The sequence below is a fragment of the Electrona antarctica genome, assembly GCF_951216825.1.
Source record: "Electrona antarctica genome assembly, chromosome: 16".
In the NCBI taxonomy this organism is placed as follows: Eukaryota; Metazoa; Chordata; class Actinopteri; order Myctophiformes; family Myctophidae; genus Electrona; species Electrona antarctica.
Window position 1 is genome coordinate 31,734,012 of NC_136797.1, and position 13,541 is coordinate 31,747,552.

The 13,541-nt window shown below is 43.0% G+C and overlaps 1 protein-coding gene across 1 annotated transcript in view; it reads right to left on the bottom strand.

Annotated features, from left to right (window-relative positions):
- pappaa (pregnancy-associated plasma protein A, pappalysin 1a) overlaps positions 1 to 13,541 on the bottom strand; it is a gene marked incomplete at both ends in the record, with an annotated part of 94,638 nt that overhangs the window by 53,109 nt on the left and 27,988 nt on the right. The window contains 4 exons of the mRNA XM_079523991.1: positions 5,596 to 5,717; positions 7,480 to 7,672; positions 8,616 to 8,909; positions 10,005 to 10,150. Coding sequence (XP_079380117.1) covers positions 5,596 to 5,717; positions 7,480 to 7,672; positions 8,616 to 8,909; positions 10,005 to 10,150 — 755 coding nt within the window. The remainder of the gene's footprint in view (positions 1 to 5,595; positions 5,718 to 7,479; positions 7,673 to 8,615; positions 8,910 to 10,004; positions 10,151 to 13,541) is intronic.

Here is a 13,541-nt window from a genome sequence, read left to right on the forward strand (position 1 = left end):
ACGCACGCACGCACGCACGCACGCACGCACGCACGCACGCACGCACGCACGCACGCACGCACGCACGCACGCATTTTGTAGAACCTGGTCTCAGTCCTAAGGTACATCTTGTCGCCGTCAGGTTAGAATCCTCTTATCTCCAGATTATTTTTTTGCCAATATATCCATCTATCACACTGACTACAGCGTCACACTAAAGCATCAGAAGTAGCTGACCCACAAGCTGGAAATGCGTCGGTCTGCTACTTTTGCTATTATCGACTATGAATCCTGAAAAGTAAGTAAGTAAGTAAGTTTTGGACATATCGTGTTTTCCACGCGACAGAGACAAGAACTGCACTTACAGTAAGTGCAAGTTTGAGGTACATTTACTTTACTTGAGCTTGTAGATCGGCTATTTTCAAATGGCCGAAATGTATACAGGGCTGAAGTAGTTAATGTATGTTTTATATTAATAATCAAAGTAGTAACTAAAGTTTTTTTAAATAAATGTACCGGTAGTGGAGTATTGATCCGAGATGTAGTGGAGTAGAAGTACAAGTATATGAAATTTGGAAATACTCCAGTAAAGTACAAATACCCCAAAAGTGTACCCAAGTACAGTGTTTACACTTACAGTAGTTACTGTACCAACCAGGGACTCTTTCCAAGACCTAGCAAACAGCAGGCGGTTCAGAGCCACACACACACACACACACACACACACACACACACACACACACACACACACACACACACACACACACACACACACACACACACACACACACACACACACACACACACACACACACACACACACACACACACACACACACACACACACACACACACACACACACAGAGCACGTTTGGACAAGCCCAGACTTGCCTCTCATACGGTACACAGCTTAAATCCCCAGAAGCGCTACTTTCAACTCTGGCGGTGTACAAAAATAGACCCCTTAACCGGCAATGGTTAAATTTACACTGGGGATATCATTTGCAATGTACACACACACATTACAGCATGCAGCAAGCTTACAAAATCTGCGCACACGCAAACACACACGCACGCGCGCGCACACGCACGCACACAACGCAAACTGCATGCACAGCTATCGCCTATGTCGGGTGGAAATCTCAGTATGTCCAAAACTGTTACTTTTCAGGATTCCAATTCAAAAGCATCAAACAGAAGTGCAAGCTTCAAACGTTTTGAGCTCGTACATCTGTCACGTTTGCTGCTTTAGTGTGACGCTGCACTGTGATCAAGAAGGGCATTCATTTATGAAAAGAATTAAAGAAATGGAGAGTTGGACCCTTATAGATCTTTAAATCTTGAGAGCGTAAAAAAAAGCGTTTCATTTTACGCTCTCAGATTGAGAATCATTGCTAGAGCTGTAAAAAATCTTCTCTTATGGGGATCCCTGGCATATCTCTTCAAATGGGGGTCCGCCGGGCTAATTAGTTTCAATTTGGGGGTCCTTGACATGAAAAAGTTTGGGAACCACTGACGTAGAATATGAAGATACAAGGTTTCTGCGCGACAGCACAACGACATGTATTTGCCGATATGACGGATGTGTGCGTGGCAGCACCCTGCAGTGTGACGCTGTGTGTGAGTCAGTGAGTTCATCATTAGCTTATACGTAGCGCTCGGACACCTGCCAGACTGCCAAGAATCACATCTCCACGGTATACTCTCCTCCTCCACTCCGTATTACCTCATATCTGACCCCACAGAAATTCATAATTCGCCCATAAAGAAATTGAATTATGGTCACGTACGGTCGGATCCGCGGAGGAGCTTGCTCATGTGTGTGGGAATGAAGCCTGGGGGGGGGGGGGGGGGGGGGAGGGTAGTTTGTTCTGAATGAAGCCTGGGGGGTGGGTGGGTGGGAGGGTAGTTTGTTCTGCCGCGGTGTCAATGGGAACAGGTATGCAGAACAGTTGACGGCATTTTTATTTTAGTTTTAGTCCTTGTCTTTTGAATAGTTTTCATTTAGTTTTAGTCACATTTTAGTCACCCCGGAATGTTTTAGTGTTGGTCTAGTTTTAGTCGACTAAATATCATAATATTTTAGTCGACTAAATCTACATCTAATCTTCGTGTTGCAACGAGCTTGTAGATCAGCTCTTGTCCACTAGCTCCTTCCTAACATTTAGCTTGTAGATCAGCTCTTGTTCACTAGCTCCTTCCTAACATTTTACTAGTTTTTATTTGTTGACGGAATTATATTTACTTTAGTCTTAGTTACAGTATAGTAATCATGGCTTAGTTTTCATTTAGGTTTCCATTTAGTTTTTGTCAGTGAAAAAAAGTCACATGTCATAGTTTTAGTCGACGAAATCAACATTGGTTCTCAACATGAGGTTCAGAGTCCTGGGAGGGTGGGGGGTGGTGTATGTGTGACTGTGCGTGCGTGCGTGCGTGCGTGCGTGCGTGCGTAGTGATTGAAAAGGAAGGAGAGAAGAAAAAAAGCCGTACAAAATGAAGATTTTACTTTTTAATGCACTCTTTAATGGATTGGGGGAGAAGCAGAGGAACTGTAAAATGCATGGTCCACTTTTTGTCGATACCTCAGAATAAAAAAATAATATATGCTTCTCTTATTCTCAACGCTAAAGTTTCTTATTCAGTTCGGTGACGAATGGGGTGAGATATCCATGCAATCAACTTAAACACAATTTAGTCGATGGGCAACTTAGTCAAATTGGACATAATTCACCGAAGCAATTCATTATACCAAGTAATATTTTATTCTGTGAATAAAAAGGCCTTTAGAGACTGAATAAAATGCAACCAAACTTCCGTACAGCCAGTAGAGGATTTTACAACTGTAAAATCCTCTAATGAATGTGCAATAAAAGATGACGTCTGGCTTGCATTGTCATTTAAGAGTGCTATTACATCATTTAAATTCACCAGCACAATTGTTTCTTTTTTTAATGTTACGTTTAGGTACTGTGAAATCGTAACAATATCCATTTCTCTGTTATTAACTCTGTCAACATCACTGGCACACCGATTGGTTTTCAACTTGGGGTCCAGGGACCCCCAGGGTTTTTTTTGGGGGGGGCTCCCCTCAAAAGCTACACTAAATCAGTGGTTCTCAACCTTTTCAGACCGTAAGCGCGCAGCGACGCGTTGTGAGCTTGTAGATCGGCTATTTTCAGCACACAACCTAGTATAAAATCAGCCATTGTGATGCCGTCAAGGCCGGCGAAAATACATTTACGACAAAATCAACTGCAGATTTAATCGACTAAATATCAGAAGACTTTAGTCTAAATTCTAAAACTAGACTAAGACTAAAACATTTCAGATCTAAAATGGAAACAAAGGGTACTGTTGAAGTTGAAATGTGGAGATACATGGTTTCTGCGCGACAGTGACGACGATATAAACACTGTGTTATAAGTTGGCGGTCGTATAAGGTGGCCGAATTTATGTCACATCTTAAAATACATCGTATTTTGTGTTACATCGTAACGCGCGCGCGCGCACGCACACACACACACACACACACACACACACACACACACACACACACACACACACACACACACACACACACACACACACACACACACACACACACACACACACACACAGGATGGTGCTTAATGCTGCAGCTGCTGAAGCCAGAAAGTGATCAAAAGGTGCACAGCTGGGTCAACTATTTTTAAAGCCCCAATACTTCATTTCTAATCCCGGTTCCTGTGCAGCCGTTCCAAAATAGGAGTCCACCCAGAGAACAAGAGAGGTAACAAGAATTTTTTGGGGAAAGAAAAAAAACAACAAAAAAATGCTATTTCTGGAATCCTGCTGATTTCAGCACTTATGGTAGCCTACTCGATATCTCCCAAGGGAAAGATGGGGGGGGGGGGGGAGTGGAACCGATGCTTACAGACCATGATCTTGTCACTGTCAGGCAAAAACCTTGCATCTCTTCATATTTCTTTTTTCCACAAAATGTATGCCCTATTGGAGGGTGTAATGCAATAGTAAAATCGATCTACAAACGCACAATTGCAATGTGTTATGAGCTTGTAGACCTGTTATGTTTGCAATTTTGAAAAAGTGCTTACAATGCACTTACAATGCTATAAGCTCACAATGTGGTGACGCATTGTGAGCTTGTAGATCTGCTATTTTCTAAATATTATACATTTGAAAACACAGTGAGTACTTTCTACTTTTGGTACTTTAAGTACATTTTGATACTTTTGTACATTTGTTTAATTCCGGACTTTTACTTGTAACAGAGTATTTCCATATTGCAGTATTGACACTTTTACTTAAGTCGAGTACTTTTTTCCACCACTGATTAAAGAAGAGCAATAATGAAATGGGTATCCGTATCCGTTTTTGGACTGTGAACTCTTTGCCTCGCTGCTATAAGCCCTGTTTTGGGAGTTGTGGTACCATACCGCCGTGCTCCGCTGGGAAGAGAGACTCCATCAACTCTGACTCCATGTCATCCCACCGGGCTCCGCGTCAACAGCCATGAATCCAATGAGTCATTTGCATGTTTTCGGGGTTGAGTCAGCGACCCAAAATATTTTGCCCAGCGTCGGGGCAGAAACCTCGTATCTCCAACTCTCGACTTATTATATATTTCATTGTATAAAAAAAAAAGGGGGGACCTACAAGCTCAAAACGTGCCATGCCATTTCTGCAATTTCTGATTGATTCTTTTAAAGACGCCGATTCTACAAATGCCTTCTAAGTCAGTAGTTCTCACACATTCAAGATTTTTCAACAAATGTTCAAAAATAGCAGATGTACGAGCTTGTAGATCTGCTATATTTGAATAGCCAAATCTAAAAACCAAAATAACACAGATGCTTTCCTGGTTGTAATGGTTTAAGACAAGTTGACGTGAAAGTGGTTACAGTACATGTGCATGTGGGTTTAAAACAAATATTGAGCAAATGAAAAGTATTATCAATATCTTGTGACTAAAAAATGAACTACATAGGTACATTTTTTCTCTCATTTCCTAAAAAGTTAAGAGTTTTAGACATACAAGGTTTCCACCCGACATCGACGATTTGCATGTTAGTGAAGAAAAAAAACAAGACAAGAAAAAGGGAAGCCCCCAAAGGCATTGGGAGCTCATGGATGTGGGAAAGATGCTATCGGCCCAGACCAAAGATTGTTGCTTTGCACATACATTTATGGAGGCGCGCAAAACCACGCGTCGAGAAAACACTGTATTTAACATGGGTTGAACCTGCACGGCTGAGAGTTGAGAGTTAAAGGTGCCGTTAGGTCATATTTTGGGGGGTTAACTCATTGAATGCCAGAATAAACACATCGCCTATAGCTGCCCTGCCCTTTTTCAGAGCGTTTTCAACTAACCGTTGACAAATCATATCAATCAATATTATTATTCACAATGATCCAAAAAAAAGGAAAATAAAATGTGCCGTCATAGCCAGGAGGAAAACAAGCCCCCAGGACTTTATTTGTGTTTTAGCATTGATGTCTGACTGTACCAATAAAGTATTGAATCAATCAATCAATAAATCAGCCACTGACGTGAGAGCGCACAACTGGGTTCCATTTAATTTCTCAGAGTCATAAGGGGGTCAATAAAGGCTTACCTTCGGCCTCTCGAGGGGACCAGTGTCCCGAGGGGGCGCAGGGTCGGGGGGACGAGGAGTTGGAGGCGTACTGCAGCAGGACCCTCCCCTCTGTGCACTTATCACACACTGATCCCACTTCTCTAGGAAACCAACAGACATGCACAGCAACCAACTTAGATACAGTCCAAACGCAGGCACATCGTCTCTGTCGGGTGGACGCCTCATCATGTCCAAAACCTGTGATTCTAATTCAAAGGCAGCACATCTACAAGCTGGAGACACTTCAGTGGAACTGACACCTTTGATGCTTTTGTTTTGTGTGAAGATGTATTATGATCAAGTTGGGTATTCAGTACGAAAAAAACATTTTTGAATATGGACCTAAGAGGTTTCTGTCTGACAGCAACGTAGTGTAACCATTACCTGTCTAGACTCTTGTGTTTCATCTGTCTGTCATGTCATTTCCCCTCCTGCCAGTCCTGTGCTAGTCTCGCGTAGCCAGACAACTATCTCCGAATGCTATATAGAGTCTGGAACGACAGCTCCCGAAATACGAGTAAGGAAGCTGCCAAGTATCTTTACATTTTATGTTGTTATATATATTTCTGATAAGCAGCAAGCTAGACGATTTCTATTCATATTAGGAAAAATGTGCGCGACTGTAAAGACGATACGGAAGTGGGGAGGAGGCTCCTCTTTGGCTTTATTGCGTAGGAACAGATGGAAGGAAAAGACAGGAGCCAAATTCCAAGACCCAAAACCTCGGCCACTCACACTTGATCATTCCAACATGGTGACCTGCAGAAATATGTGACCATCTTGTGGACTTCACACAACTTACATGCAGGTCTTTAAATACGTGTCCTAATTACCGCTAGGTTGAACTCTGCTAATAAAAGAATTGCAACGATTTACATTAGGACACTGACATGTCATTGTCTACATGATTGTCACATATTTCAGCAGGTCACCAATTTCACCGTAACACCACCATGCTGGAGTGAACGAGTGTGAGTGACAGAGATTTTGGGTATTGGAATTTAGCGATGGTCACGTGACTGGGCACCACCATGGCGCTCATCATTGGCTCTGTGGCAAATCTTGCACCGGAAGATTGATGAAATACATGGCAGTGGATGGAGTCGGCTGGACCAGCTCAAACAAACACCATTTATAAACGAATGTGACCTTTGTCATATAATTGTTCCAGGAATATAAAATAATACATATAACTGTGTTGCTTTTCAATGTGTACACTGTGTAATTTCATAGAGGTATCTAAAGAGCACAAAGTACGTTTCTGAACGTGCCAGGTATCGCAAGAAACCCACAGTTTTCAGACTGGCAACCAAATCTCACGATACCTCAGAGACAGAAACGATACCTGCTGCTGTTTAGATGCCACAATAAAATGATGTACTGTGCACATCAAAAAGCAAGTGATTAGAAAACAACATGTGCTATCTCTTATTTTATATTCCTGAACCGATTATATGACAAAGGTCGCTCACATTCGTTCAGAAATAGTGTTTGTTCATGAGGGTCCAGCCAGCGCCATCCACTGCCATGTTTTTCATCAAACTTCCAGTGCGAGATTTGCCACCGATGAGTGTCGTGTGTCATGTCACGCCCCAGCGTCCAGTCACGTGACTTCACGTCTCTTCCTTCTCATCTGTTCCTAGTTTATCGCTTGATAGATTCCGTTGCTCCAGACTGTATGACGGAAGCATTTGAAAATTGCGAGAGGCAACAGTCTGGCCACACGGGACTAGTCCTGTGCCAATTGCGACATATATATTGTTGACATATATAGCTTGTCAATTGCATTCACCTGTGTTTAATAGTCAGTCTGTCTGTTAATACAGTATACAGACTAGTCTCTTTTTGTGTGGCTCATTTCACCTGTCATAGAAATGTCCGGAGATGGGCGGGAACCACTCCAGGGTGATGGCGTTGTGATGCTGCTCCACCACTTGGGGCGCCATTGGTACAGGAGGCGGCTTGGAGGCCGGCTGCCAGGTCTGGTAGATGAGGTCCAGGTAGCAGTGCATCCTCGCCACCTGGTTCAGCGTGAACGAGTCTGTGCACGCGTCATCTGCAACGACAAAAACACCAATTATACAACGGGTCGTTTCACACCAATTATACAACGGGTCGTTTCACACCAATTATACAACGGGTCGTTTCACACCAATTATACAACGTGTCGTTTCACACACAACGGGTCGTTTCGAGGAAGCAATCTGATTGGTTGAAACAGCTTTCTAGCCGTGCTTAAACGACAAGATTGGAACACCTAATCAAAACATAGAAATGTGTTGCTAGGCTAGCGAGTTTCTCGGGACATTTGTGGTCGTAGTGGCTACATCTGACATTAAAAAATATTATTTTTAGCGAATATCTTTTAAGGGCAACTGTTGTATAATTGCAATATCACACTTGAGGGTGCTCTTTACCGTCATTAATGCACTTCTGCGCTGCCTTTCAGAACAACACTGCTGCCTTTCCGCAACACCCTCTTGTGTAATATTACTTAAGTCAACTCTGGTTTAGTGTGGCGTTTGGATTAGTGATGGGAGGGACGATGGGGTTTTGTGTTTGTGGGGGAAAATGCAGATGGAGGGACATTTTGTCGCTGTCGGTCAGAAGCCTCTTATCTCCATATTGTAACTTTTTGTGTTAAAATACTTGATCGTACTGCAGGGTCGCACAAAGCATCAAAGGTAGCAGCTCTGCAAACTCCAAAAGCTTGTAGATCTGCTACTTTTGATGCTTTTCAATTTGAATCCGGAAAAGTAAATTCAGGATTGAATTTTATCCCTGAAAAGTTGCATAATTTACAGAGACCGGACTTTTCGTACTTTAAGTACATTTTGATACCAATACCTTTGTACTTTACTCAAGTAAATTTAGAATTCCAGACTTGACACTTTTACTCACGTACAAGTACGCAAGTACTTTTTCCCACCACTGCTTAACGCACTGTACGTACTTCAGTTAACGGTGCGTCGTGGGGGGTTTAAAAAAATAAAACTCACCCGCATAGCTCATGTAGTTGTTGAACGGGGTGTGCGCGAAGTGGCGGCAGCCGCAGGTCTCGTTGCCCGGCTCGGGGTCATGGCAGCCCTTGAATTTGGGCGTGGGGTTGGTGTCGGCGCACAGGTCGCCCGTCTCCATGGAGGGCTCAGTCTCCAGGCAGGCGTCGTTGCACGACTCGATCTCCGAGATGCCTCGGAACACGTGGTACAGGCCGAGGCTGTGGCCGATCTCGTGCACCATGGTGTCTGTGTGGCCGAACGTGCCGTAGAACGAGGGGTTGAGAACAATGCCGCCTGGAAGAAGAAAAAGCAAAAACAAAGTTTAGACCTGAGGACACGTCTGTGTCGCCTTACAGCTTTTAAACACTTTAACAGGGCGGAGTGTCCAGTTTTTCATGTGTTTATGAGGTGACAGTACTTCATTAGACCCCTTGGTGTGGTTGTTATGTGCAATGATGTCTTCCTTTTGTATTTAGGGTTTCTTCCTAGAGGCTGAAACCTTGACAGTCACAGGTTCCAATGAAAAAACTGTGATATAGTGACATCACAATATCATCCCTCCCCTAACCCCTCGCCCTATATCATACATTAACAGCTGTGGATTCGGCTTCAGTTCAGGTGGATCACCACCCATCACCACCCACCAGGCAAACCAGGCATACTTAATGAACTGGTGGGCATATCCACATAAAAACAACATTTTAACAAATACTGTACACATACTGTATACAATACTGTATACTGTAAAAAAAAAAATCTTCTTCCTTAATACCTGGTGATTATGTTTTAGGGTGGCAAAAAACATCACAGCACTTCATCTTTTAAAAAAGACGTTGAAAGACGATCTCAGCAGCAAATGAGTTAATGCCCTACTCCATACTCATACTACAGCGCCATACAAAAGCGCCAAAAGAGGGCGAATCAACAAGCTCGAAACGTGGATCTGCTACTTTTGAATTTGAATCGTGAAAAGTAACAGTTTTGGACATACGAGGTTTCCACCCGACAGAGACGACATACACACACATCATGCACAAAATGCAATTCAGAAGCTTTGCATGCTTTTTTCACACATAATACAAACGTCTCCTCCCAGCGTAAAAAGGAAGTGTGATGTGTTTACGTAGGAGGACCCAGACAATGTATTATTCATTCATGTATACTCCTGCTTCATTATCACCTTCCTCCTCCCCCCTGTCAGAGCAGAGGCGCTGGAGACACAAACTGCTTGGGGCTTGAACCGTAATTACTCAGAATCAACAACCTGTACTGCCAACAAAGTGGTGTGTGCATGCATGAATTAATGAATGTGCGTACACGTGCGTGTGTGCGTGTGTCTGTGCATGAGTGTGTGTGTGTGTGCATGCATGTGTGTGTGCACGTGCGTACCCAAATGTGTCAGAGCTTCCTTGTCCCAGGGCCAAGTGGCGACTCCGGCCAGATCCTCATCGGATGAGTTGGCAAAGAAGACGTTCAGGTGAGTGGAGCCGTCCAAATTCAGGGTCTCCTTCAACTCCTTCACGTCCAAATAGGCTCTGGAGAATGGAGAGGGTTTTTAGGGGCAATTAATTTGTAGTTACTGTACCGCAGGGTTCCCAAAAAGGTAGATTGTGATCTACCAGTAGATCACAAAGGCTGTACAGGTAGACCACATGACATGCACCTAAAACTATATATATATATATATATATATATATATATATATATATATATATATATATATATATATATATATATATATATATATATATATATATATATATTTATTTATTTTATTTTTTAGATCTAGAAGATCTAAAAAAATATATATATATCTAAAAAAAATCTCAAGTCAAAAGTGAATTGTATACAATATGGTTAAAGTGGTCACAATGATTGCAATGCTATATTAACACATGTTGCTGGGACGCAGGATTGCCTGAGGGGGTTCCATATGAACACACGTCACTTTCAGAGTTATGGGGAGGTCTGAGATCCATGTGGTGATTTCGTCGACTAATACTATGACGAAAAATGTCCGTTGACTACCTGTTTTTACTGACGCAAAATAAATGGACACTAAATGAAAACTAAGCTATGACGACTAAAACTAAGACTAAATATATTGACATATATTTTCAGCAAGTGTAAAATCAGCCATTACAATGCCATCAAGGCCTGCCAAAACACAAATCAACTATAGATTTAGTCGACTAAAATCTTATATTTAGTCGACTAAAACTAGACTAACATTGAAACATTACAGGTGACTGAAATGTGACAAAAAACTAATGAAAACTATTCAAGAAACTATGACTAAAACTAAAATCAAAATTTGCTGTCAAAATCATCACTGCTGAGAAGCACTGCTAAAAGAGAGCCTCTAAATAGGATCCTGTCAATAAGAGTGATGTGTGTGTGTGTGTGTGTGTGTGTGTGTGTGTGTGTGTGTGTGTGTGTGTGTGTGTGTGTGTGTGTGTGTGTGTGTGTGTGTGTGTGTGTGTGTGTGCGGCGTGCGAGCCTGTCCGATTGTCCGGAGCTAATCTCACTAAACTGCTGGACCGGTCAGTGCCAAAGTTCTTGTGCACAACAGTAGGCCAACTCAGTACATCCACACATGTTTTTTCCACATATGTTTCATATTTTGGGGGGATATTTAACTTTTAATTTCATAATGGAAGTCAACAGGGCTTGGACACGGGCTGAAACCGTGCCCAAACGCTTTCATAATGTTCCGATTATGAACTGATAGACTTACATAAGAATTATCCAACTTTTGTTTTGTCTTTGTTTTATCATCATCACCATCACTATTATTTTGTACAATATTTGATTAGCGTGGCGTGTCTGTCTGGGCCAAGGAAGACAGACAGATTACAATCATATTTACATCACCATAACATATCATTCCAGGCAGCAAAACTGTCATTAATTCTCTGAACACATAAATGTGGATCTCCAAAGAGCGTGGCTGGTGGTCCCGCGCTGATAGTATCAACACGCTTAGTCAACTTTTGGAAGGCGAGGATAATCGGTTGCAAATGTTGTCAGTGTCGGTTCGTTGTTTGCCAATGGGTTAGCAAAGCCTTTGCAAAATCAGCAATGCCCCCAATGCAATAGATACACTAATATGACCGTATCTAACCCAATGAGACCTGAAGACCCATTCTATAAATGCCTTCCAAATCAGTAGTTTGCACCCTTTCAAGATTTTTGTTTTTGAGTGGTGCAACCACTCCAAGGAACAGCAATGTCCCTATGTCTTAACCCAGCGGTCCCGTGCACCCCCTGTTACCTCCTGTCCTATCTGACGCACCCCCCAAAGCTAAGTCTGGTTGTATTTGGACGAAAATGATACATTTTTAATATGATTATTGCAAATAATCACATAATGTCACTGCACTGAGAGACATGCAGCTGCTGTATACTCCCACAGCTGCTCTATACATCTCCTTACAACAGTGTTTTACCGGATTTTGCCGTTTGTGCTAAATAACACCATAAAACCGCCATTACTCTTTTCATGTCACGCACCCCCTAGAGGGCGTTCGCGCACCACAAGGGGTGCACGCACCACAGGTTGTCCTAACCTATGTGACTATGTCTGTTTAGAGTACCAGTGGGGGCAAAAGTGGCGCTGTTGTGCCAGAAACAGAGAGAGAGAGATAGTGTTGCACTGTTGCCTGCTAATGAGAGAGAGAGAGAGAGAGAGAGAGAGAGAGAGAGAGAGAGGGGCGTTACACCACTCAGTTCACACAGGTGTGATTTGATTTTAATAATAAAAAGCAGATTTACAAGCTCGCAGTCAGTGTAAATTTACTAAAAAACTAAGGTTTTGACTAGACTAAGCCTAAACAACTAAACTAAATGGTGCGTTCAAAAGACTAAGACACTGCTCGCGCTGCAAGCTTGTACACTTTCAATGTATTTGAATAGCCAACGCAAAGACAAATAAAAAAATAACTAAAATGACACGTATGCTTTCCCGGACTTAATGGGCTAAAACAAAACACCCAATATGTCCCATAGCATCACAAATTAGATTCCCTTCGGATGTTTTGACCCACTCCGGGTGACCCGTTTGCCCAATGCCGTGCTTGTGTGTGCTGGGATCAACACGATTTAGTGAAGCAACACTGGCACTGGATGAACCTGCCGCTGCAGCATCATTGAGCCGTAGAACATAAACCACTTGATCCCTCCAACGGTGTCTCTGACATGGGAGGAAGACGGTCCAGTGATGGGGGATAGGGAGCAGTTTGGGAAGCCAGACGTTTGGCTGAGTCCAAGGATGGCATTATCATTCAACCCCCGGCGAAATAACACAGAATTGCAATTCTGTACATACATGCCTAGGAAGCCCAAAAATCTATACATATTACACGACTACTGTTTTGACCACAACGGAGGTGTAGCTTTCACTTGCACGGAAGTGCTATTTCACCGTTGACATTCACTATTCTGTCCATATCGGGTTAAAACTCGGATGGGGCTGACCGAACTTTGCAACGCTCAACACGGCAACTCGTGCCCTTTAGGGTGCTCGGTGGTGTCTCCCGTGGTTCAAGTTCTATGGGGAGGATTTCAGTGTTGTATGTACGGATTTGGGGGTTTTCTAGGCGTGTTCACATTGTTTGGGTAATACCGGGTAGTATCATTATACACCAGAACCCAACTATGCACGTTATAAGTAAGTAAGGTCGGAGAGGCTTATTGTTGGTATCAGCCATGAAAAGCGGGAGTCTATCCCCTTTATAACGCGCTAGACCCTTGGTCTAGCCACACCTACCATCCCAGCTCCCAGTACTTGCCACACCCAAAGCCGTGCTACTCATACACTGAGTTGGCGGTGCCTGGGATCGAACCCATGACCTTGCGGTCCAAAAGGCGGGAGCTCTATAGCGACTGAGCTACCCGGACACTACATAACATTATGTGATGGGACCA